Consider the following 25791-nt stretch of genomic DNA (forward strand, 5'->3'; position numbering starts at 1 on the left):
GTGCAATCAACATTTTTTTTGCGTTCCCTCGCGCACTAAACAGTGTCATGTGGAGAAATGGGTGGAGGCCACTGACACCCACCCTCGCTATACGTGACACCTCGTCGCTGTTTGATCGTGTTAATGGTTCAGCTTGCAGTGTAGTTGGAAAATTCTCCTCATGCTTTGTTTTTCAGTGCTGAGGTTCAACAGCTTACTGTTTACTTCTCTGCAGCCAAAGTCTGCGGTGGACCAGACACCACTTGACTGAAAAATGGTTGTCACGCCTTCTCTGCTCAAGGAGGCAGGTTCATACAGTCACTCAATCCCATGTCTCGGATACAAGCGCTTGGCCCGCTCTGAAGCTGTGTGGGTTTTTGAGCCGTAGCGCAATTTAACAGTTCGTGCAGACCTATAGGAACCGGGGTGTAGTGACAATCTGACTGTCCTGAAGGTGTGATGGCAAAAGAAGAACTTTCTGTATTCTGTGGTGATTGTTCCCTCAGCTGAAGTCGCGTTTCTTTCTTTCTGTTTTTCACTTTACGAGGAGTCTGGGAATATTTGAGTGGCAAGGTCTCCAAAGGGAAGCGTGCGGTGGAGCGGCTTTCCGAGCAGGAATGGCCACTGCAAGGCTTGATTACGTTGCTCCGTGGTGGACATACTGGCTACACAATTTCCCTCACTTCAATTTCTCCTTCCAGTCGCTCGACAACACTTTCAAGCCGGAGGACGCGAGCTACCAGCAGGTTGGTAACTGCACTTGCGCGTAAAAGCGCACGTAGTTTCAAAAGAACAGTTATTGGGAAACGCTGTCTTTGAAAAGCAATGGTGAAATCCACGTTTAAATGTTTGGATAAACAGACAGTTATTAAACTCGTGTTAAGTGATTAAAACTTTTTTTTTCCCCCTTTTTGTTTTATTTGGTTGTTTCTGTGATGCAGCAGCGTCGCTCCTTCAAATCCTGTCAGGAAGTAAGAACCCATGTTCCGCAGCTCTCACATGATCACACATGACATGTATTAACTGGGCTGTGAAATATTTTAGGCCTTGAACAACCGTGTCTGTAGACCGTATCTCTGTATGCTTTTAAGTTGGTCACACTGCTTAGAGGGGCAAAACCATCCTTTTTCTCAATCTTACTATTTAACACTAACATACATGCACTAACGTACATCAGCAGCTTCTAACTATACTTGTGCACTATTTTTCATGCAGTTTGCTACAGTAAGTTAAAAAAGCAAACAAAATAATAATAAAAAACTTTGCATGACTGCTCATTCTACTTTGAAAACACATTATTTGTAGGAGATGGTTGTGTTCTGCTCTTTTCTATTTCCTGTTCATGATAAATTGTATGAGACATGTCCAAAACGAGGAAACTCTTTTTCCCAGTATGAAAAAAATGTCCCAAAAAATCTTTTTCAATTGAAATATTGTGATTTCAGTCCATTTACGGTCATTTACTGTACAGTATGAGTCCCACTCTGTCATGTTTAGTGATGGGACTGACTGCAGGCAGCAGGACCAGAGTCATTATAGATAAAAGAGGCTGCATGATGGGACAAAAATATTGGATGCTCATGCTCAGCTGTTGTCATCGTTTTCCATCTGCACTCCATCACTTCATTATTATACATTCACGTTTTGGACTTTGTTTTCCTCCCTGTCTGTTTGGCTCGTCCTGCATTCCTGGCTTGAGTTATAATGTGTTTGCCTATAAAGGCGTTGGATTTCTCCTCACACGGTGTATTGCAATACAAAAAAAAAAGTGCTGTGATATCCTGACAAGATGGTTTGAAAAACCTTAATTGAATTAAAAAAAAACCCTAACGAAGTTCACATGAGCCAACACTATCAACACTGCCTTGTTGAATTTATTAAGCTTTGTGTTTATTTGCTTGCATGGCAGAACTGTTTCTGAATCTAATTTTAAAAATTGTGTACATATTTGTATAACTTGATCATTTTGAGCTCAGATGGACTTACACTTGTTTTTTTCTGGCCTTTCTTTAAAAACCAGACAACCCTGTGAATCCCCATGAAATATGAACTGAGTTTGAGTCTAAGTATTTCTGTGTGTGTGTGTGTGTGTGTCTGTGTGTAAGTGCATATCCACATGGTACCACATGCTCCTTTCGCTCCCTGCTCATCTATGAATCCAGAAGCTATTACCAAGAACCTCCCAGATCCATGTCGTGTCCTTCACTGCACCTCTCTGTCTCCTTGTATCAAGGTCCATCTGGGTCAGTGAATCCCAGCAGTGTCACGACGGCTCAGCTGAGCGCCAGTCAGTGAGGGGTGAAGAGCGCCATGTTGCCTTCACAGGGACACTCGGTAGCCTTTGACACACGCTCATGTTCTTAACTTGTGTCGGCCTGTCGTCCGGTTTGGAGAAAGTGGGGAGAGCAGAGCAGCTGCACACACGTTTCCCTAAAGCTTTTTGTTTACTGCTTAATTAAATTAGACAGAGACCACTCTTAAGCCTGCTTTATACAAACATCCATCTGGGAAGATGAAAGATCAATAACCTCATGGTCAACGGCCGCGTATACTGTAGTTGTTTCCTCCCTCTTTCTCCCACCCTCTCCTGCATCCTTTGCCTTGTTATGGCATTGCAGCGGGTGGAAATTGAAGTGCCTGCATGTCTAATTACAAAACAATGGAGTGGAAAATTAGAGGAGAGAGCGGAACTAGCAGCATTGTGCATATGAAAGGCCTGAGTTATAGTGACAGGAAATCTAAGCGGGGTTGAAGCCACTGTGAAACTCCACACAGCGCGACTCTTGGCTCACCAACAGTGTCCTCAAAAACCAATGATAAGCAAATCATTGGATTAAGGTTTCGGCCTGGGTGCCTGTGAAGGTAGGGCAGCTCAGCCTGCACCGTGTCTATATTGACCTATTTCGCTGAGGGTATACTGGGTATGACGACAAGTGTATTTGTATATATTGGCCTTTTTTTTTTTTTTTTTTGAGGCCGCTGTTGATCTCTGCAAAGCACCAGACCAGCGACATCGTGTTTATTACTGCATGGCAGCCCGCCGCAGGTCGAGCGTCTGATCTCATTTCTAATTGGAATATGCTGACGAGTGAAACTAAGAGCAACGTAGAGCCCAGCACGGCATAGCTTGAAACAAAGTTTGAACAATGAAGGACTATGTTAGAATAATATGCAGAAGAATACCATTTAAATTCAGTCACAGTGTCAATGTCATCCAAATGGAATAATTAGTTGCAGACGCTGTAGCTGAGGAATAGCTGTGCTTAGTCAGCCAGACAGACTTTCTGAACTCATGGGCATTAAAACTTAAGTGCTAATTATTTGCAAGTAAAATCAAGGTCATGCTTTTCTTTCATTGTCTTTAAACTAGTGTAACCAGGAACGCAGTGCTTTGAGTTTGAGCCCACTACATTTAACGTGCCCAGTAGTGATCAACACTACAGGGGTGCCCCAATGGTGATTTTTTTTTGCCTCCAATATCAGCGAATACCAATGTACCGATGTTTGTGCAGCGGTGGAAGCACTTTTTATTTGTTTGGGGGTTTGTTTTCTGGTGCTGCTGTAAAGACAAATGGATCAATTGAAGTGTCTGCTGCCTCCAGACAGCTTGTTCAGCGAGAAATAAGTTACAGAAAACTACAAGCGTGTTTGTTCAATAGTCATATGACATGTCTGTGCAAAAATAAACAGGATTAGAAACTGATTGGGGTGTAATTCAAGAAATGTTCCCCCAAGTACAATTTAAGGCGAATAAACAATTCCATTTGTGTCTGCCTTGGAGGATATATGCTACCAATTCTGTATTTATTTACTGTGTAGTGATAAAAGCTTTTCAGAGAATAGGAAAAAATTAGAGGACTCATGGGGATTTATCATGAAATAGTGTGTGTGTGCAGTGTTTCATGTCCAATCTGTCCACATACAGGCTCTTTCAATACAGCATTTCTCTAATGACTGTTTTCATCCTCCAGGCTTTAAATATTTTGCACACTCAGAAATCACAAGACTGGATGAAAGCCTCTGTGCCACATGATGCTCCCCTCCCTCAGGCTTAGACCATTTCTGTTTTCCCTCTGAGCCGCAGTCCAATATCTGAATCAAGATGGGCCCCTTTCGCCGCCCAGGACCACCAGCCTCTATGTTTCTGTCCCCTTTTGCTGTAGGCAGCGGTGATAATGTTGATCAGTGGATAGCTGCGCATATCTTTACACATGAGTGTTGTTTGATGCTGGTGGGTTGTTTTCACTCAGTGCTGTCAACCTCTGGAGCGTTGGGGTCACCCAGCCTGACATCTCAAGACCACACACAACAGCTGCCTGCCCATTTCAAGATATGTGTGTTTAATCTGCTGCAAACCTATTTTTCAGTATAAAATGAGATCCCAGCCTTGACTTTAACTGCAGTTTTGTCTTTTGCCTCTTCTCTCTCCACTCTCCTGCCTCAGTCTCTGATCTTTCTAGCATGTGTCGGTGCAGTGGGTCTGGGGCTGAGCCTCCTGGTTCTGGCTTTGTACCTGGTCTGCATGTGTTGCTGCCGCAGGGACACAGATGAGGACACCAAGAGGCCCGAGACCTGCTGTGTCACCTGGGCTGCTGTCATCACGGGTCTCATCATATGGTGAGTCTGAAGGGCAGTTTTATTGATGTGGCGCCAAATGATACCACAAGTTATCTCAGGGTGCTTGCAAGTCTGGACTCTATAATATTATTCGCAGACACCCAAAGATGAAGCACTTGGCAACAGTGGCAAGGAAAAAAGAGAGAGAACAAACAGTAGCACAATGCGAGTTCTGCATAGGTGTAAAGTAATAATAATAATGATGATGAAAGGTGAGATGGTCAAATAATGCCATACAAGTAAGGCTCGTTCAACTGGTGTATTTCTGACATGCACATCATCAATAGGGCCCCATCAGCTGACGGCGAGCTGACCAGATCTCTAAATCCCTCAGGTGACTGCTCAGCTGACTAAGCCCACCAAAACTTGGACGTCTGACTGCTCAGCTTGGTCCATTTAAATGCTCGGCCTAACCAGAAAGCTGCATCCTCCGATTGCCAACCAAAATCTCATCTCGCTACAGGTTGCATTCCCTAACTGCCTTCGCTGCGCCGCTAATTTATGCTTGCATAAACAAGAAGGGAGCTTGCATAAAACTTGCCAGACGTAACTGCTCGTTTGGGTATGACGTAATCCACATAAGCGACCTTGTCAGAAAATCTCCAAAAAAGACTCGATTGAATTTGCCCACGGATCCGCTTCAACTTGTGACATTTATCTAAGTGTTGGGCTTTAACTTTGTTAGCTTTCTGTGTCCGTTCCGAGCCACTGCTGCAGCACACAAGGCCCGTTGTAATGTTAAGTGACTGGGCATGATGCTGCTTAGCAAAGGATCTTTGTTCTCTGGTCTCCGCACAGAGCTCTCATCTCTCCCTGTAGAAGCTGCTTCAAGTGGACGTTAATATATTCAGCTCAACAAATTAACCACCGCATCTGGCATCCGATTAAATGATCAAGCCATATGAGGTTGAGCAGGCTGCCTTTACGTTGCAGGTTAGGTTTAGTGGTTTAGAGCAACGCCGGCAATAGAGTTTGGCGCTGTGGGGTACGGGAGGAATAGATCGGCACGCATGCTCACGCACACAATCCTCCTCTGTGAGTTCACGTGCTGGCTTATGGCTCATCCCAGACTCAACTCATAGGCTGCTGAGTTGTAAATAATCTGTGCTGGTGAGGAGGGGTGAGGGTCATGGCATTACACCAGCTTTGGATAGAATCTACAACACTCTGACCAGAAGTTAAGACTGAGCTGAGTCTAAATTTATACTGCAATAGAAAGGGGCAGAATGGCTGATGGTTTTACAACGAAATAATCGTATAAATAAACATATGAGGTTGAACAGACGGTCTTTATATTACAGGTTCGTTTTTTTTTAACATTTAATCCTTTGCGCCTATTGCCTGGTGTTGTTATTGGAAGTTGTGAGCTATAGCAGAATCATCTTAATCGAAAACATGCATGTTTTCATGCTCCATAGGAACAAAGAAGGCTTGTGCAGAAGCGCAATTAGATGCATATAGAATGAAAACTCTCGTGCATAATATGCTTAGCCGGACGCGGCGTTGTTCTCTTATGGTGGGTTCATGGGACTTTCATTTGCAAAAATGAGTCGAAATGTACTTTCATGTCGTCCGAGAGAGATCTAATTATTTGTCATGATCGCCCCATTCACTTTTTCCGGCTTTTTGATGTTCAAGGATGAATCGCATTACGCCGAAGAACTCGAATAGGAAAAGGCGTTTAAAAGCTGCTGCGCCTCTCTGAATGATTATTTCTGACCCCGCGGGAATGAATGGGGTAAATTAAGGTTAAAGATAGAAAACAAATCTAATATTCTAAAAATCCTTCCTCCCCAAGTCGATCTCTGTTAACCCTGATACAGTTTATGAAAGCAGCAATACGCTGGTCTCCACAGAATCAAGGCATTTATCTGCTATTACTTGTTCATCCTGTCCATTTGTTCAGCTCATAACATGCTTTGAATACTAATGTCCTGCTATCACACAGTCGGTGAAGTGATACATCCTTAGAGGAACAAAGGCACTAAATATCCTGCAGCACATATGCTGTAGTCCTATTGTTCATTGTGTGGGTTTTCACACCTCCAGCAGCCACAAAAACCCGGAGGTGAAGCTGCCTCATGACATCCTGTGTCATTACGGTTTCATTACCGTGTCATTAGTGGGTCTTTATTGTCGCTGACATGTCACCAGGTTGGCCCAGAGGGCTGATGAAGAGCTCATTATCCAGGCTGCCGTGGATCATCTGAAACACAAATATCCTGAAAAGCATAAAGGAAGATTGTTCCGTTTTCTTTAACCAGCTGAATTGTTTTATAACCACATCCATGCAGTTTGGGGTTTGAGGCTGACTGTAATTCACTGTAATTGCATCTATTTTTGTTATTGTTTTTTCTCACTCTGGATTGTACAAGGTATACCCTCGCAATCATAACCGGAGGGACCCGGTTAAGCTGAGGAGACACAGGCAGCGGTTTTCATTATGTTTACAAGGTTACAGTGAAAGGATGACACAAAAAGAAATTCCGGTGCGGTGACATATCGCACGCACACCCTGACAGGATGTATTAAATGCTAAAATAGAATAACTCCACATCCTGTCTTCGCACTTAAGATTCCCCTCCACTTAAATATGTCTTTGTTCTTGTTCCTACAGTTAAAGTTGTGGTGCTTCAGTCTACAGAACAACGTATGCACACACACTGAAGGACGTTTTCGCATTTATCTGCCGAAAGCGGAAAGTTTCCAAATCAGATTTTCAGGGGCGGCCCTACAGGCACGATTTGGGACATCACAAATGCTTTGGAAGCCAATCCGGGCCCAAAAGTCAACTTGTCACATATCTGGAGGGGATTTTTGAACTAACTCCCTTCATTTCCTTTCTGTCTATACCTGGCTGGCTGCGCATGATGTTTTTGCGGCACAGACGGTGTTAAAAGTCTTCAACGTACCAGTCATTGTGAGAGTAAACATTTCTTTTAAACATTTCACTGCTCTGACTTTCTGCTATCTGAGGTGTGATTGATGGGCTCCCTCCTCTCTCTATGGAAGCTGCCCCTAAATGCAGTTCAAAATGCTGGAAACCTCCGACCTTTGTGTAGAGTGACAAACTTATTGCAATCAAGTATGATGAAATTGTGTCATTGCTCATGTCACGGTAGACTGTTAGCAGTGGGGTATATTGACTGCGGGGGTTAGGACACCAATCCTCCCTGTTACAGAGGCTCAGGCACAGTCTCAGGCTGCAGGAAGGTGGGAAATAGGGATCCTGTGTATTACACTCGGATACGTTTTCGGATGCCGAGCAGAATTCTGATGTGGTTTTAGTCTCGAATGGAATAACAAATTCGGTCCAAGTTGCAGCTGAAAATAGAGGTTTGATATGTTTAACGGCGAATCTGCGTGTGAGAGAAAAGGGTGCACAAAACAGATGGAGGTACTGATGGGTGGAGGGAGGGATCTTAAAGGAAGAAAGATGACAAATATGAAGAGTTTGGCTTTCATGAATCAATTCTTTTTTGTTTTCTTGGGCCCATATGGCAGCCAGGTGGAAGAGATGAAAATATATTCGTTTGACTGGAGTTCATTAAGACATCTGACAAATAAATGATGATAAAAAAAAACTGTTGAAAAGGCTGAAAATTACTGAATCTTATATATATATATATATATAAATCATAAAGATTTTTTTTTGTATATCTACCCAAAGATGTCTTCATTTATTCATGCATTTGTCGATTTGTTTCCAGTTGCCAGTAGCATGTTTTATTCTATGAATGTAAAATAACAGCGATGAAGAATAAACAGAACACAGAACATTGACTGGTGTGATACATATTTACCCTCAAGCCTCAGTGTCTCCCCTTTGAGAAAGTACGAATAACATCTGTTTGTCTCACTTGTCCTATAATAACCTCATGCAGTCCATAACCAAGAAGCACAATGATAAAACAAATGGGGAATTAGGCATGTTTATTCATTTATTTAAACTGATTCTCACCTTTTTCCACAGTTCTGCTGTAGGAGTTGGTTTCTATGGAAACAGTGAGACCAACGATGGGGTGTACCAGCTGACCTACTCGCTCTACAATGCCAATCACACATTGGGTGGCATCAACAATCTGGTGAGAGAAGCCTGCCAAGCTCCTCTGTATAATCTACAGTGGCACCAGCATTATTTATATCATTTACAATTTCAGAATATTTTCCAGTTGAATCAGTGTGAGTTGACCAGGCGATAAATGTGTCATTGTTGTTTTATGTCATTTTCCTGTGAATAACTGCTTGTTCCATGCTTCTTATATGCAATTAGCAAACATTTTTTATTAGCCGCGGCGCCGCAAAGCATCATTTTAATGGCTTACTCCACATTTGAAACAATGATTTGCAGCTGTTAGACACCAGATCCCCTCCTCTGTTGATGGATTGTGCATCTGTCTCAAAGCATCACCTCCCTGCGGGGGGTCTGTGTCCGCTTTTTGTCACAGCGAAGGAATTGAGGTGACTGCCGCCTCGGGATTTGTAAATAGGGATTCTTCCTATACGACTCCTGACCTGCATTCAGGGAAGTTATTTGGGAGGCTTAGGGGGAGGGGGAGGGAGGAGGGATAGGAAAGAGGAAGGAGAGCAAGGGAGTCAGAACAAGGCCCTGCAAGAAGCAATAATCACAATGAGGAAGAAGAGGATTAACTCCCATCTGTAGTGCATTAATGGATGTTAAGCCTCTCCTCTCTCCATCTCTCTCAGCCCTACTGTCTGTACTGTATATGTTTGTGTGTGTGTGTGTGTGTGTGTGTGTGTGCATGACAGTATCACACATCCACTTCAAGGCCTCGCATGCACACGTATTGCATTCATGTGTGGGCACAAACAGATCTGTGTGCACTTTGTGTTTGCAGAACATCACGGTTATGTGAGGAGAGAGCAGATTTAGGTTTAATCCAGTTGTGGCTCACACATTAATTTGGGTCGTGATGGATAAAGGGTTACTCATGAACACTTCTGCCATTAATCCTACAATCACGAAGCTCCCAGTCAGTTTTTGATGAAACTGTTTTAGCGGCGATTCAGCTTCATTGTCGTTTTAAAAGCTCTGCCCTCGCCGCTATGAGCGTGGGGGACAAAATATTAGAAACGGCCAGAAAGTTGAGTCAACAGCTCTCTAATGCAGCTGCAACAAAAACTGAAGATTCCACCCTTTCTAAAGGCAGGATTACAGCGCTGGTGTATTGGGCTGCATTAGTTCCGGCTCAGTGTAACAAATCACCTGGAAAAGGGGTGTGCTTTGCTTTGTCTTTGCACTGGAGGAAGGAAATGGGATCCAACATTAACGATTTTGCATCCTCGCCGCCGACTCTCTCTTCTGCATCTTGGTATTGATTTGATCCAGTAGCATGATGTATGCTGTGGCTGCATGAGAAACGTAGCCGCCCCCCAGGGAAACAAAGGCTCTCTCTCACTTGCAGAATCGTGGCTTGATGTAACGTACTCCACTCGCGGAGCCGACGAGTCGGCCGGCTGCTCGCCCCGTAAAGCTAAAGCTGCCTTCGTCTGTGTTTAGTCTTTGATTGAGGGAGTAGTTCCTCTACTGATCTTCATTGGTTTTTCAAATCCTTTCTTGGCCCTTCATGTGTCTTTCTATTAAGGTGGTTCAAAATAATAATCTCAGCAGTTTGCATTACATTAATGCCTTAAATACAACACTGGGTTGATTTGTCCGCTAAAGTAGGCACAGCAGCGTCCTGATATCTCCTGCTAGGCTTCGTGATTCACACCAGCGGCTGTCTGGCTCTAGCGGTGGAAGGCCGTTCTCATCATGAAGCGCGCACTCTCGGGCTCTGCGAGGGATCGCCACGTGTCATAGAGGGAAAGATTTGATGAGGAGGCCCATTCGGTCGTCTGCCGTCGAAGCGGGTGGGGCTTCTGATCGTTGGCAGGCGTTCGTTATTTTCAGCGTTCAGCCTGCTATATTAAGAGCTCTTCAGTGACGCCTGGGATAATGTTAGAGAAAACATGGCATTCACACTTTATCAGAATGTCTGCTTCCAATTTACAACCCTGGATGCACTTTTATATATAGCTCTTCCTCTTTGAAAGTGAAAGCTGTCTTGTGATGCTTGGAACAAAATGATTACTACTTTCTGCGTTATGCACCATTCCCCTGAGTGTCTCTCCTCACTGTCCCGTTTCTCAATGTACTACCTTGCTTGGCTTTAAACCGCTGCCGTCATATATATTGTTTTATTGTCACAGTTAATACAGTAAATCTCAGATATATAAAATCACTGAAGGCATCAAGCAGAACAGCTCGGCTGCATATGAATTGGCACTTGGAGTACTGCCGCTGCGAGCCTCAAATCAGTCAGTCTCATTTAACAGGCGTGTCCAATACGGAGAAGCCTCCTTGTGACCCGCTTTCAGTAAAAGTGAGCTTTAATCCATTTTAAGGGAAGACGGGACGGTCCAGATTAGGGAAATGTGGATCACCCAGAGCAGCTAGCTGATGGATCCCATTTCTCACACTCAAGCATACAGGCTCGCAGATAAGATTCGGGGCGTTATGGCAGGAGCTGTTAGAGATGATGAACATAGAGGTGGGGAGTGGGAGCAGTTTACTGGCAATCACTTCCTCCCCCTTGGGAGTGCCGGAGTGGAGGATGGGCCTGTATCTCTGCCTCATCTCCACGTGGATACTCTTTCTGGGCTCTTGCCGTCAGACGCATCCACTAATCACGAGGGTTTGAAATGTGACAGAGTCAAGGAGATAGTTTTTATCTTCTTTGTGGTTTTTAGTTTTTCGTAGCGTGGGAATGAACCGCCTCACTCAGAATACTGGGATGTGTTAAAGAAGTCATGGGTGTAATGAGCTGCTGCTAAATGCTGCAGATTAGAATACAGAATGCAGCATCTGTTCAGAATTAGTGGAGCCTCCCACTCAGTTTAATGTTAAATATACTGTTGTTGCAAACTTATTGTGGTGTGGGTGGTGTGTGTGTGTGTGTGCGCGAGTCCATTTTTTAAACTAGGGACCTCTTGCTCTCCCTAGCCGTACCCTTTACAGCCAGCTTCCTTTTAGCTTAGCTTAGCACCAATACTGGAAACAAGGGGAAAAGTTAACCACATCAGCCTACCCGCACATCTAAAGCTCACTAATTAACATGATGTCATGGTCATTTGCCGGACCAGCATCTTGGTTCGGAGCAGTTGCCAGGCAACTAGTGGAGAGTTACTGTTCAGAGCCAGGAAATAGTCCGGCACATGACCCAGTGTAAAATTGCAAATTGTTGCTTTTACGTGTCTTTTTTTTTTTTTTTTTTTTTTTGCACAGATTAAAGATATGAGATGTAACGTCTTAATTAGTAATTAGCTTTAGAGTTGCTGGTAGGCTCATGTTAGAGTCAGGCTAGCTGTTTCCCTCTGTTTCCAGTCTCTATGCTAAGCTAAGCTAACCAGCAGCTGGCTGTAGCCTTGTATAAAAAGTTGAATAATGAGAGTGGGGTTGATCACCTTATTCAACTCTCCTCCAGAAAGCGCGAAGGATATTTCCCAAACTATTCTTTAAAAAAAAAGGAAAGAAATTTTTTTGTCTTTCTTCAAACTGCATATCCTTGTGTTTCCTCCGATATTAAACCCAAAACATCTTCGCTAAGATTCAAGTGTTCTATCGAAAGGCCTGATTTTGAAATGAGAGCAGGTTTCAAGCACATATTTCCATTTTGATGGCAGGGTTGGACTTTTGTTTACAGTTGCGGAGTGGATTGTGCCTTTAATGCCACTTTCAAAAATATCTGTATAAGTGGGTCAAGCTATTGTGCCTGTGATTCTCACTGAAATGTGGCTACGGCAGAAAAACTATTCCCCCCTGTCAGCACCGGGCTAAAATTGACCTGTTTCCAGCTCCGCTGATGCTGTGAAAGTGCAGGCGTTTACTGCATCACATTGTTTTTGTTCAAACAGAAAAATAAAATGTATTTACTCCGTCGTGCCCCCTCCCACTCTGTTCTCACAATCAAAGACCCCTGTGATAACAGGTCTCCCCGGTATTGTTATCGGTATTCTACTCTAACATTGTTTACCTGAATAAAACACACGGTTGAGGAGAAAACTTAATCTTTTCTCAAGGGAGTCCTGCTTTGGTTCTTTCACCTCTCGATATATTTTCAATCTTCTTTTTATGAATATCTGTTTTTTATGAATTTATTTGTGTCCCTGTTTCCTTCTGACCATCTTTTTTTCATTGACTTCTCTTCACCCCGTCCCCTCTCCTGTGCTGACACCTACTATTTCCTATTTTCAGTTTCGGATTTCATCCATTCGTCTTATCTCTGCTTTACTTTACAGGTTGCAGGATCTCTGGGCAATGCTGAAACTGGACTCAAACAGCACCTGCAACGGCTGGATGAAATCTTTGCCACAAGGGCTGACTACCTCCAAACTCTGCGCTTCATGCGGCTGATGATCAACAACGTCATCCGCGAGCTGACGGCTCTGCCGGACATCAGCAAGGCCAACGTCGACTTGGCAGCTATTGCTGACCAAACGGCCTTCATTGAGTACTACAGGTAGGCGGAGCCTTGCTTACCCCCCCCCCCCCCCCCCCCCGGGGTGATTGACGTTATTTTGTTTCATCTGCGTGTGACTGAAGTAAACATGCTGCTCAGAATGGCACAGTAAGTGATCTAGATGAGACACAGAGCAGATGGGATTTTATTGATCTCCCCTGAGGAACAGAGACCGGAAAGCTATTTTTCCTGATTGCTAAATAAATGAAAGCTGAAATAGAGCTTATTGCCCACTGTGCAGTTCGAGCTCTAACGCTTATTGCTCTCACAGAATGTTATGCATGGCAGAGTGGCTATTAGACCATAAATGATCTCCTTGCCCGCAGACCATTGCTCACATTGCAATTATTATTTTGATGTGGTTCCCTCTTTGAGAACTGTGTTCTTTTCAAAAGAGAACTGTGACGGTTTGAAAACTGAAATTCAATAAACAGATATTACAAACCCGACCAACACCAAAGTAGTCCAAATGAATAAAATATCCAGCATTAATTCACAAGCCGGGTACTAATTTATGAGGCTCCAACGGCTGCTGCTCTTCCAAACTGTGAGTGTAATTTGATAGCTTCTGTGAGTTTATTTTTATTTTTGAGCACATAAAACTTCATAGCGCTGTTATGCTGCGAAGTGTCACATTTGCAACCTTTTCATTACCGTACTCTGAGAGTAATTTGAATGAAATTAGAAGGCGAGACTAATGGCACGTAGATTTAGGGTTGTACGGTGCCTTCTATGAAAGGATTGTTTTGTATATGGTGGACACAAAGGGACCGGGGCTCATCTGGATGCATGCGTGCGCAAGCTCTGCAGAGATCTGAAGTTGATGTCAGCTTGTCCCATAACTCCTGTTATGCGCCAGTAGGTTGCAGATTTAGTAGAAGGTGAAGTGCGAAGTATAAAACCCATTCTGAGACATCTCGAACGCCGAAGTGCTGCATGCTCCTGACGAAACATATGTTGAATCATATTTCAGTGGAAAGTTACAAAAAATATGCATGCCTCTGCAGCACGATGATGAACAACACGGTTTATTGCTTTGTTTACTCGTTGAGGCTCGCCTCCCTGCGTCTGCGCGGAGCTGCGTTAGTCACCTGGCCCCGGGTTAGATAGGCAGTCGACGATAACCTCCACTGCGGCTCCATATCCAGCCTATTCACCATCTTCACAGAGGATTTTAGTGGTTTTATTCAAAACCTCTCCCCCTAAACGGTTCAGCTTTATCATGAGCTTTTAATGCCATAAATGCACTTGTTCTGGTTGGATTAGGCTGCTTATATTAATAGTCATGGATCTTGATTCAAACTAGAAATTTGCTCAATAATACTGGTTTAACTTTTTCCTTTATTATGTTTGCCATTGTTTTAAGTGGTGACTTCTTGTTTTGGACCGCATAAGGAATGTCAGGCAGTCCTACACGTCCACTGCAGATGCATATGTAGAGAAAAAGAACCACACAGTGTAAGAGAGCTGATGATCATGACTCACAGCTTCCAGCTGGTTGCCATGCAAACCTGTTTGTAGTACGTTTGTGCCTGCAAAGTGATACAGCAGAAACGTCTGCACAGCTCCGTAGTCAAGGTCTGAATTAAGTCTTCGGCTGAATGAAATGTGAGGGATGTTTGGCTCTAATGTAAACTGTAAAGCCCAAATTAAATGATAAAATAAGCCTTTTTTTAATGTATTTATCCAACCATCAAAATTTTGACTGGATTTTGATGTATAGCTTGCATAGGTTTCCACACTTTCTTCTATGCCTCTTAATTGAACCGGCTGTGCTGACAGCAAGTGTGTCTGACAGAGCACAAATAAGCACAGCTGGATCACTGGTGGTGACTCACTGCCCTGCGCCTCTCATTAATGTCGTGCATACAAATCCCCACACGGTTCGTCGTTCCCATCCTGGTATCAGATCTCCTTTAGCACCACAGTTGCCACTTTGTGCGTTCTGACACCAATCTCCTGGGTGCTGATTGGATTTCATGCAGCCGTCGGTCTATGACCAGCCTGTGGCAGGTCTTTATTGATGAGCAGCAAATGTTACGGCCAGCCCAGTGTTATTCCAACAAGGGGAGCTCATATCTCCCCTTCCCTTTTTTCTATTTCTGAATTAATCCCCGTCCCTGTGCTCAGAGAAACGCGTCTGCAGCTGTGTTTATGCAGATAAAGTAGAGTGCAGTCTCCTTTAGTGTTTTTCTCCATCCGCATGTCCTCTTCTGTGTGCAGCAGAATAACCAGGCGGCCGTTTATTTTCCAAGCTGATTATGGTACCAATAGGCGCCTTCGCGTAGCACGATAGAATCATATTCTGTGGCGGCCTTGGTGTACAGATTCACTACGACAGTGCAGGTAATTAAGCAGCATCTTCATAATTCACCCGCCTGTGTGACATCCTGAACGGCAATGTTGTTGGTCAATGCTAAAAGATTTACAATGCTACCGGGGCTTGAGGAGGTAAGAATGAGTCATAAGCATTCCCACGTGTTTGGCTGGTCAGAACACACACACACACACACACACACACACACACACATACACATACACACACTCCTCTAGTACAGGCCGACTGTGGGCCATTCCTGTGAAGGACATTTTCAGAGCTTGAAAAATTCATGTCTATGGATTTGTGGTGTTGAATTATTAAGCCAACCAGGCTGGAAATTACCTGAAACAGATGGGCTCTAACTAGGAGACAAGGATGCTGATGTACACAGACCTCACACGTTCAGTCCCGAACATATGTCGGGCGAGCGCTTCCCGAGGCTCGTACATGTGCGTAAAGTGTGCAAGCGGAGGTGATCAGTCAGGGCTGATGCCTCGCTGTCCTGTCTCGTAGATGGCTGACCTACCTGCTGCTGCTGATCCTGGATCTGGTCATCTGCCTGGCCATGTGCTTGGGGATGGCCAAGCAGTCCCGATGGCTGCTCATCACGTAGGTACCCCGAGTGTGTATGTGGATGTATTTGCTTTTCACGTTGTTCCCGCAGACATGCAGGGCACCAGTCAGCCTCTCCGGCACCATATAGGTCACTCCATTAACAGCACCAACGATAGATTTACATCTTCAAATAGCGCTGACAGTGACTCTGCCCTTATTCCTATCCTCAATGACTCGCCTTTTATTTCCTCACACAGTTAAAGGCAACCTTAAAAAGTTTGGAACTGCCTGCGACAAAAAGCTTAGCTCAGCACAATCAGCTGAGAGGACGTCTGTATTCTTTTGAATGGTCTTTCATGCTTTCAGCTTGTAGCTTGTAAGTCATCTTTACTTACTTATTTTGTATGAAAGACATGCAAAAAAAGTGATGTTTTGTACACGTAGCATGCTGCACCAGTGGTTCAACCAGACTGACAAATAAATGCTCTGGAAGAAATAGGAGGATCAGCAGGAGGAATGTTAGATTTAGTAAATTACCACCAGCAGTTTAAACCAACACTGATGTCTGACAAGCAAATCCACAGTCCAGACTTCCCTTCCCATTTGCCCAATTTAGTGCGGTCTACGTGTTAGCAGATGATGCTCAGGATCGCTCTTCACATCCCTCTCTGATGGGCCTCACTAATGCCTATTGATCGCTCCGGCAGGATGAGTCCGCTCCCTTAACTAATTATTAAGTGCTCTCAGGCTACTTTATTGGTGCTATCAAGAAGGTCTGAGGAGTGAGCTGAGAACAGAGGCGCTCTGCAGCCTTTGCACATCCATCATGGCGAATCTTTCTAATTCACAGCGACTTTCTCGAGCTTCTGCCATTGGCCGCTAAGAAATTGCGGTTAATAGCGGGGAGATTTTTTTTTAATGTCCTTTAGTATTCCACCTCCATAATGTTAAAGAGCCGCGTTGAACTCTTTTCAGACAAAAGGGGGCAGATAAAGCAGGAGGTCGACAACGCAAAGCTCATGTCGGCTTTTGATTGACAGCGACGGCGCACAGTGATTTACGGCCAATGCGCCCGTGATTGAGAGAAAGTGCGGCCAATTAAAACGTTGCCAGTGGAAAGAGGAAAGACAAGAGATGCAAAGTCCCCGGACTTCAAGTAGTATTATCTGACGCTGTGGCTTTCTGAGACCTCTATTGAACTGCTTCAATCAAACATATTTCTGAATAGGTCTTTTTTTCTATAAGTCTAGCGCTAACAAGTGAATTCAGCAAGGAGTCACGAGTTAATTTATCTTGATATCACACCATGATAAATTGAGTTTCAGCTGTATCGTCTAATCTGCGATGCAGCAGTACAAAGCGCGAGTCGGGCCTCTGTCTTCAGGCACAAGGAGAGCAATTCCCAAGCAAACGCTGAAAAGAATAAATCAAATTAACTAGGTGAAGAAGGGCTGAAGATCGCTGGTACAAAGACAAACGGATTCATCTGCTTCTCCCTGCGCGTCTTTGTTTTTGTCTGCATCTCCCTGTCACCCCCTGCCTCTCACCCCCGCTCGCTTTTTTTCCCCCCAGGATCATGGCCTTTGTAGCGCTGTCTCTGATCCTGAGCTGGGCCTCACTGGGAGCGGGCACCGCTACAGCCGTGGTGAGAAAACACTCTCTTTAAAAACTTGTCACAGTTGCTCCTTTGTTCATTTATTTCTTTATTTATGTGTGTTTGTGTTTGATTGGACCCTCAGACGCTCTTGCCAACCGCTTGTTCCTTTCCTTTAACCCTCGCAAGTCGAACCCGCGGACATCCTGGTGGACGGCGATGGTTTTTGCGTTTCGCCTCCCGGCTCATGCGATAACTTCCCAGGGGTATTGCTGTCAATGAGCATGTGTTTCTCTGACATGTTTCCTGGTTAGAAGAGTGTCCGTACGTGTTTGTTTAGTTTGCTCTGCTGCGGTCAGTCATGCGGTAAAGCTGATTACAAGTCCGCAGGCTTTAAGGTTAATCAACCCTTAGCCCCGCCGTTGTAAACAAAGCTGTTTCCAGCATTAATTACTAGCTCTGCTTTTCTTCAAAAGCTCCTCTTTCGTCGTGCTCGGCTTTATTTCTCCTTCCTCGTGTCCTCCTTGTTCCTGACAGATTGTTCTCTCCTCCTGTCGGTACGCCGTGCGTTCAGAACATCTGGGCTTAATGGAGCTGGCATTAGGGATGCTGTCTGGGGTACAAAGAGCAACCCCTTGCTTCCAACCTTCCTCCATCCCTCATGTCCACTGTCTCCTCTCCTGGATTTTGCATCTGGCCAGCTGTTTGGAGTGAGGCAGGGGGAAGAAAGAGGGCTGATTTTAACCTGAAATCAACTACACATGCGAGAGATGTAGACACCTCTTGTGTTTCTCTGTGAACACAGAGCTTCCCTGCAGCAGATTACCAACATCTGGGACTGTGCCTGTTGCTTAGCATTGTTCATTATAGTAGAACATGACCCTGCACGGCTCTGACCTCTCCGGCCGGCTGGCAGTATCCAGTTTAGTTGAGTATAGCTCGACTGCAGCGTGCATCTCTCTCAGATGCCGCGAGTTGAGCTGAGGTGAATTTGCTGAGCAACTTATACCTGCCTAGTTATTAATAGGCAGGCCGGTCCTCCACACAGAAGCGGTTTATCAAAGAGCGCAGTCCTCGGTAATAGAATTTGAATATGGGACAGTATGAAAAAGTAAGCATAAAGACATTAGTCGAAAGCTGCACGGTGCAAAAACACGGTGCATGTTTGTAAGGAAGGTACATGACGGCGGTGTCCTAGAAAATGCTCATAAATTTGTACATATTTGATGAGACGAAGCATAAACAAAATGTCCCTGCCAGTATAATGAGATAGAGATGAAGGGCAGCATCCCAACAGTGCTGTGCAGTCTCTGCCGAAAACACGCGGCACGTGATGGACGGCAGAGATATGTCAGTAAAATGAAATTGAGTTGGAACGAGTGTGACTTCAGCTACAGAGAGAAAGTGGAAATGAAGGTTAGGCGGGCCGACTTTGTGCCTTGTCTTGCTTTACAGTTGCATTCCCCTGTGTTTTATTTTGTTGCATCCTGTATTGCATCATGTCTTTTTTCATTGATCATTGCTTTGTTAGATCGAAGCAGGTCTGCTCACCGTAAAGTCCTTTGAGCTGTGCTTTACAAAGACAGACTATAAAAAGACACTTCTTGATTCGGGCTGACATGAAAAGCAGCGGACACGAGGCTGCATCGGGAATAAATGATGCGAGGCTTTGATTTTTGAGTGCGCGTCACAGCAGATTTCTCGATCCCTTTGAGCTTGATCAATTTGAATGTCAGCCTGTTAATTATGCATGTGTGAGAGAAATTATTCTGCTTAAGTTAGTTTTTGTTATTTGCCCATTTTTTTGTTGCCTTCTTTTTATATTCTAGAGAAGACAGTACACAGAGGCAGCATGAACTTGACCTCTAATTGCTTATGCATGCACATTAGCAGCTCTGAATGGATGAACTAGAGAGCATGAAAATATTTGGTAGATTTCCACCACGGTCAGGAAAGCAGGACATGGTTGTAGACGGCGAGTACAGCCTGAAGGTCTTCTGCTACATACTGCACATTTCCCTGTGTGCTTGTTTAATGCATGTGTGTGTATCTATACTGGTATGTGTGTGTGTGTGTGTGTGCACATGCTCACATGTCTGAGTGCATTTTTGTGTGAATACTGTTGTTTCACATTTTTTGCTTGCTCCGGATTCAAGAGCGATAACAACGTTGTAAACAAATAGTTTGTGCTGTTGAGAGATCGTCAATAACTGCCCGTTGCAAAATCAGTTTCGCTCGGCCGCAGCACCAGAAATTGGATCTAGTTCATGGTTTGAATAAATACCGAAACTCCTCTTGGTGTTGCGCGCTCGCCAGATTACAGCATGTTGTTGTTTTCCTGCAGGGCACCAGTGACTTCTGCGTGTCCCCAGACAAGTTTATTGTGAACCAAACGAAGGATTTCCTCAGCGCAGGTAATTTGTCTCCAAACGGAACTGCACGGATACCATCTCCCTGTAACTGAATATTAAGACACTAATGCCAATCTCTTTTCTCTCACCCCCCCAGATGTTGCACACTATTATTTGTTCTGCAGTCCGAATCTACCCAACCCCTTCCAACAGGTATCGACAAAATGTCTGAAGTCTCCGCTATCTGCTCGCACATGGAATTGTTTACTGAGAGTCACGCACTGGAAAATGTATTGCTATTTTAAAATGAGTTTTTCCTTGTTAGATGCCAGGCAGCCAGATCATTATCAGGCCCTAACCGGCTGTTCTGAAAAATGAGTCCCCAACACTAATTGAATTACTTAAAGTGATAAATGTTGATCAAAGAATATTCCTTTTTCATATGTGGGTCTCCAAAAATTAGCCGTATCTTTTACCCTGTGCATAATCCGTGCCTTGGGGTATACTCATGAGCAACAGTTTTTTTTTTTTTTTTAAGTAATTTATTCAATTTACTGTATATCATGAGTAAAGGCAGCTACTGCACATAGGCAACTCGTGTTATCCTGATACATTTCTATATATTCTTGCACGTATGACTTTTAAAAAAAACATGTAGACACCTCACAACCTCCAGAGAGGCTGGGTGTCGGTGCTTTAAAGGTGGTGCAGGTGCGTTTGGAATTGTCTAAAAAAGAAATGTAGAAATGATACAGCTGTCACGAAACCCTGGAATTTAATCAAATGCTTAAACGCTATTCAGAAACCAGTTGTTTTCAAGGCCAGCAGACTTCACAAAACCCAAGTTGTCTTTCGTTGTGTTTTTCCATGAGAATTATTTCCATCTGGATGTCTGAAAGAACATTTTGCAAAAGGCATTAGGCCTTAATACAGTTAAGGTCACCTTACCGTCCGTGGGCAGGTGCACCGGATGATACTGTTGGGTGAACAAATTCACTTAATCTGTCACTGAACCCGGTGTCAAGTTTTGGTGCACAATGTGAATTTTAGGCCCATTTACCAATGAAGAGGGTTTTTGTATTATCATTTCTTGTATAATACTTCACCTTCCCACCTCACAGTTAAATGCTTGCATGGCTTCATGCATTTTAAGCTAGTGTGATCCTGCTATTTCTTATGCATTATATACAAAGTCAGGCGTGTTTTTCACGAGCCGCACCGTATTTATGTGGCATGTACGCAGGGAATTTGTGGAGGATTAATCCATGACCAGTAATTATTAAAACCCACATGCTTACTGTAGTTATCGACGCAGCATCCATTTAGGGATTAAAATGATGCTTGTTAAGTCGGTAAGGATAATATTTTTCTCTGATGGCCTAGTTGATATAAATATTGCTCTTTTGTTTGTGCTTGAGATTGGTTGGTGGGAACGGGAGGAGGGATAGTGACTGGTGGGCGAGACGGTCGGTGGCGGGGGATAATCTGGGCCTATCTGTCTGGAAAGAAGTGTGTCCTCGCGTTAAGCGCATTATAAAACCTTCTTTAACACCAAATTACTTGTTGACATGTCGCGCCCGAACAATGCTCCCCTTAATGTGATCCTCTAATTGTTGTGGTGGATGTCTGTGCGTGCGATGGTGGTGGGCGATTATGTTTTCGCAGTCTTTGACAGCCTGCCAGCGTTCCCTGACCACCATGCAAATCCAGATCCAGGGCTTGCTGCAGTTCTCCGTGCCTTTCTTTCCCACTGCAGAGGTAAGTGGCTGGCTGACAGACTATTACACCAGACTGTGGAAAAGTGTGTATCATTCTCTCCTCTCCTTCATGCCTTGTTATACAGAGAGACCTTTTGGGTATCCAGCGACTGTTGAACTCCACTGAGTTCAGTGTACACCAGCTAACAGCCTTGCTCGACTGCCGCGGGCTACATAAGGTAAGGTCAGATTCTGAGGACAATTTTTAATAGTGCTGCTCTCTAGCATAGCTTAAAGCCACTTAGAGGACCAACTTCACTGATTCTCAGCCTTATCTCTGTGTTCATCTCATAGACTGACATGTTTAGATACGCCGCTGCAATTGTCAGTACACTGCTCGACAAGCTCTTTTCACCACCCCCAGTTTTTCTCACTTTAAAGTCTAACTTTGCTTTTGCAGGTTTCAGATTGACGGTTTTATCTGTGAGAGGAATGAGACATGTCCGCGCTGAAATTGGTCTTTTCTTGCTGCTGTGATCGTAGGATCAGATGTAGGCTTTTAGACGAATAAAGCCGTCACATGACAGCTGTAATAGTGCGTGCTGCGTGTAGGTGTCTCATAAGGTAATGTGGATGGTCAGGACGAGAGAGGTCAACGTGCATGCTAGTAATACATTCTAAATACATTAAAGAGTGCTTGATAACAGCGATGACACAAGTCCAGAGTGTCCTCAGAGCTGCTTACTCAGACATAAAACAAACAGAGAATGCATTGATAACATGTCATCAGATGTAACATGAGGGTCTCGGAAAAAGACAACATGATAACTGCGTGCATGAACTGTTTGTGAAAGTCTGCCCTCTGCTTTCCGGATGCTATCTGCTGTGAAAGGCTGCAGATTATCAGATTTAGAATAGTAATGTTGTATGTCAGCGTTATAAACAACGTTAACAATCTAATCACTTCCAATCCAGTATATCTCAAGTTCCCAGTGGACTCTCATTTGGAGACTAAGATTCAGTCTTAATGATAATAATGAAATGATTTTTAAGGGAAGAAAAAGTTTAGGGTGTTATGTTAGGTTAACCTGCAGGATAGGAATGAAAGCCAATTAAACGTCCCTAAGAAATAATATAGGGAATCATTTAAGAGTCATGTGAGAGAATGTCATGTTTGTCTGTAAACCTCATAACTCAAATCACCACTTTCTAACTGCTGCTGATGGGTTGAGAGGGATACGTTATGTACATGCAGACATAATACACTTAGGGGTATTGGTGAAAGGCGATATTGTTACTGGACAGCGCCGGTAACTGGAAGCACTATATTTATCTGTGTGTGTCCATTCTTCTAGGACTACCTGGATGCCCTAATGGGTGTGTGCTATGATGGGGTGGAAGGGCTCCTCTACCTCTCTTTGTTTTCTTTGCTGGCTGCCTCAGCGCTCTCCGCATTGCTGTGTGTGATTTTCAGAGTGTGGACACTAATGGCCAGCAGGTCAGCACCAAGCAACCCCCTTATCCCATTACGTACTTCCCGTGCTCCTGCAAAGTATTAACGCACGCACTCTTTCCGTTTGTGTCTTTGTTTGTGTGTTGTGTGTCCCACTTCCACCCAGGGACAAAGAATATGACGACATAGATGAGGATGACCCGTTCAACCCCCAAGCGCGGCGGATGTCCTACAACCCCAGAAGGTCCAACATCCACAGTTTCTGTAGCTATAACAGCAGCCTCGGTAGCCAGGCCAGCCTTCATCCACCTCCGCAATCTGCATCTAATGTCGCACCGCCTCCTGAATACATGTAAGATCAATAGATGATGACAGTATATGAGTATATGTGTTTCATCTCTTACCGCCTTTCTCTCCCTCTGTGATGCAGGAATCAGTCCATGCTGTTTGGAGGGAGTCCTCGATATGAGAACGCGCCGCTGATAGGGAGAGGATCCCCGCCTCCCTCGGTGCGTTGGCCCTATGAGGCTCTAGTGTCCCTAGTGTGATGGGGACGATGGCTCCACTGACCTCAACACTGCTGCAACACTAACTGAAAGCATGCGTAGCAGCAGAACACAACAATGCATATATACACTGTACAGAAGCTCACACTGTCAACGGTTAGTGAGGGGAGTGATGTTGCTCTGTGAGCGAGGAAAGACTGCCCTCTGCTGGCCGCAGGCTGAAATGCATTCATCTCTGTGTGCAAACACCTGATCTCACTAAACTGAGCACATTCTCATGTCCTTTTCACCACTGCCTTGGATTGCATTTCTGATTGTTTTCACATAACGCTTAAGAATAATGCATATATTAGTTAGGTGTTTGATGGATAAAGACAGTGCAGGTGTCTAGTTTTAAAGGAAGGTCTTGAAGCGTGTCTCCAGAGCTGAAGCTAGATAGTAGATAAGACAGGCAAATCCACAGGTAGAGTTAAATCCACAGTCCACAAGTTTCTTTTCCATTAAGTTTTCTGTTCTTTGGCTGACTCAAAACTTGAAGCACCAAATGAGAGAGAGGGAGTTTAAAGTTTTAGTTTGCCTCTGTGAGACATGTTTTTAACAGGCACTTACGTGTTTTTTTTAAATTATTTCTGTACAGAGATGCATTGGAAAATATATTTTCAGTAGATTAACAACACTGCAATGATTGAATCTACAGAGGGAAATGTGCTTTTCTTGTTTTGTTTATTTTCAGTGAATCAGCTTTGCAACGCATTTCACTCACGCTTTTATATAAGCTGTTTCTCAGTGAGGTGTCTAACTGCTCAATATTAACTAACCCTTTTGCCATTTTCATTTTTGTTACTCAGACTTTTAAAAACCGTAAGTTTTCTGTCTTCTCACTTCTTCCTGATTTGTCTCGCTCTCACCCCTCTGTGATGACGCTTGCTATGCAGAATGTTGTAACCTGTAACCCCAAACCCCCCTTAAAGCTCTATACAGTACCTCAGCTGCGTGACCTCCGGGCTCAGTGTTACATGTGAGTGTAACTTCCTCCGTGACCCCCGACTCATGCCTTCTTCACTTGCTCCTCGCTCCATTAAAGTACCACCCCCTGATTCCACAGCTTCCCAATTAAAGAGCAGCTCATCCTCAAAAGAAACGCTCCCCAAACTTGGACCACGTGCCATTTCACGCTTCATTTTTGAGATGCTGTTGTTTGAACGCAGATGTGCTAAATTGTGTTTTTCAATTCTTTCTCTTGCAGTATTCGCCCAGTATGAGGACCACATATCTATCTATGACTGATGCCCAGATCAGACACTTTGGGACTGACTTCCAGGTGTAGCCTGCAGCCTACTGAATCCTTTCCAGAGAAGCACTGTCTGAGACTCTGGGTCGTTATCAAGGAGGCTGTCTTCATGGCATAATCCTGTTTACGGGAGCTGCAGCCTGCTGTCCCAGTCTGAGACACGAAAGCAGGCCATATGAGACAATTACCTCAGTAACACACCAATGCAGTGCTCTGAAAGCCCTGCATGCGGCTCTGAACAAAGTCGACCTGTGATGTATGGAAACACTGTTGCTCCAGTGTCAGCATTTCCATGAGACAAATCAAGAGCCTTTGAACTGATTGGATCAAAACATATTTTTCACTTTTTCCTATATTCTGGTGGCCTACGTGGATATGATCATCAATACGGTCAGTATTTTGATGGGAAGCAGGGTGGCTGAATACGACTCATACACCATCCATCATGGCATTCAGATTTTTTGCATAATCCCGACTCTTTGGCAGCAATTTACATCCATTGTATGTCAGGTCTTTGTGAAATTTCTATTGGTTGGTGTTCAACCTTTCCAAATAATAACAGAAAATGTCAATGAAACAGTAGCAAATGTTGTAGTTTGGTTGTGGACAGTCAAAGATGCTACTAAGTTCATATTTGTGATCAATTTTCTCTTTCTAGGTATGTAACTACCACAGGTTTAAGCATCTTCTACGTTCTTGTAATACTATATTGCATTGTATGACCTGCTGATCAGGGGCGAGTCAAATAGTAATAGCTGGAGGGGTTTGCTGTAGTTTTGCTACATTTGGAGGTTATATAGTGGTTGCATGTGGAAAAATTCCCCTGGACTAAATAAGCAACACAGAATGGGATTGAATTCACCTCCAGGCATGTATCACTGAGCTGCGGCAGAGCAGGTAAAACAG

General features: G+C 44.1%; 1 protein-coding gene across 1 annotated transcript; it reads left to right on the forward strand.

Moving 5' to 3' along the window:
• The first annotated feature begins 596 nt into the window (after positions 1–596).
• Positions 597–24960, forward strand: ttyh2l (tweety homolog 2, like). The gene is made up of 14 exons (XM_041957691.1): positions 597–725; positions 4424–4596; positions 8570–8681; positions 12898–13118; positions 15952–16047; positions 17566–17638; positions 19932–20001; positions 20096–20151; positions 21604–21696; positions 21782–21874; positions 22991–23133; positions 23255–23440; positions 23519–23597; positions 24841–24960. Exons 1-14 carry the CDS (start codon positions 597–599, stop codon positions 24919–24921), a joined length of 1605 nt encoding a protein of 534 aa, XP_041813625.1. The 3' UTR covers positions 24922–24960.
• Positions 24961–25791: the final 831 nt, after the last annotated feature.

This window comes from Chelmon rostratus, chromosome 17 (assembly GCF_017976325.1).
Source record: "Chelmon rostratus isolate fCheRos1 chromosome 17, fCheRos1.pri, whole genome shotgun sequence".
Taxonomy (NCBI): domain Eukaryota; kingdom Metazoa; phylum Chordata; class Actinopteri; order Chaetodontiformes; family Chaetodontidae; genus Chelmon; species Chelmon rostratus.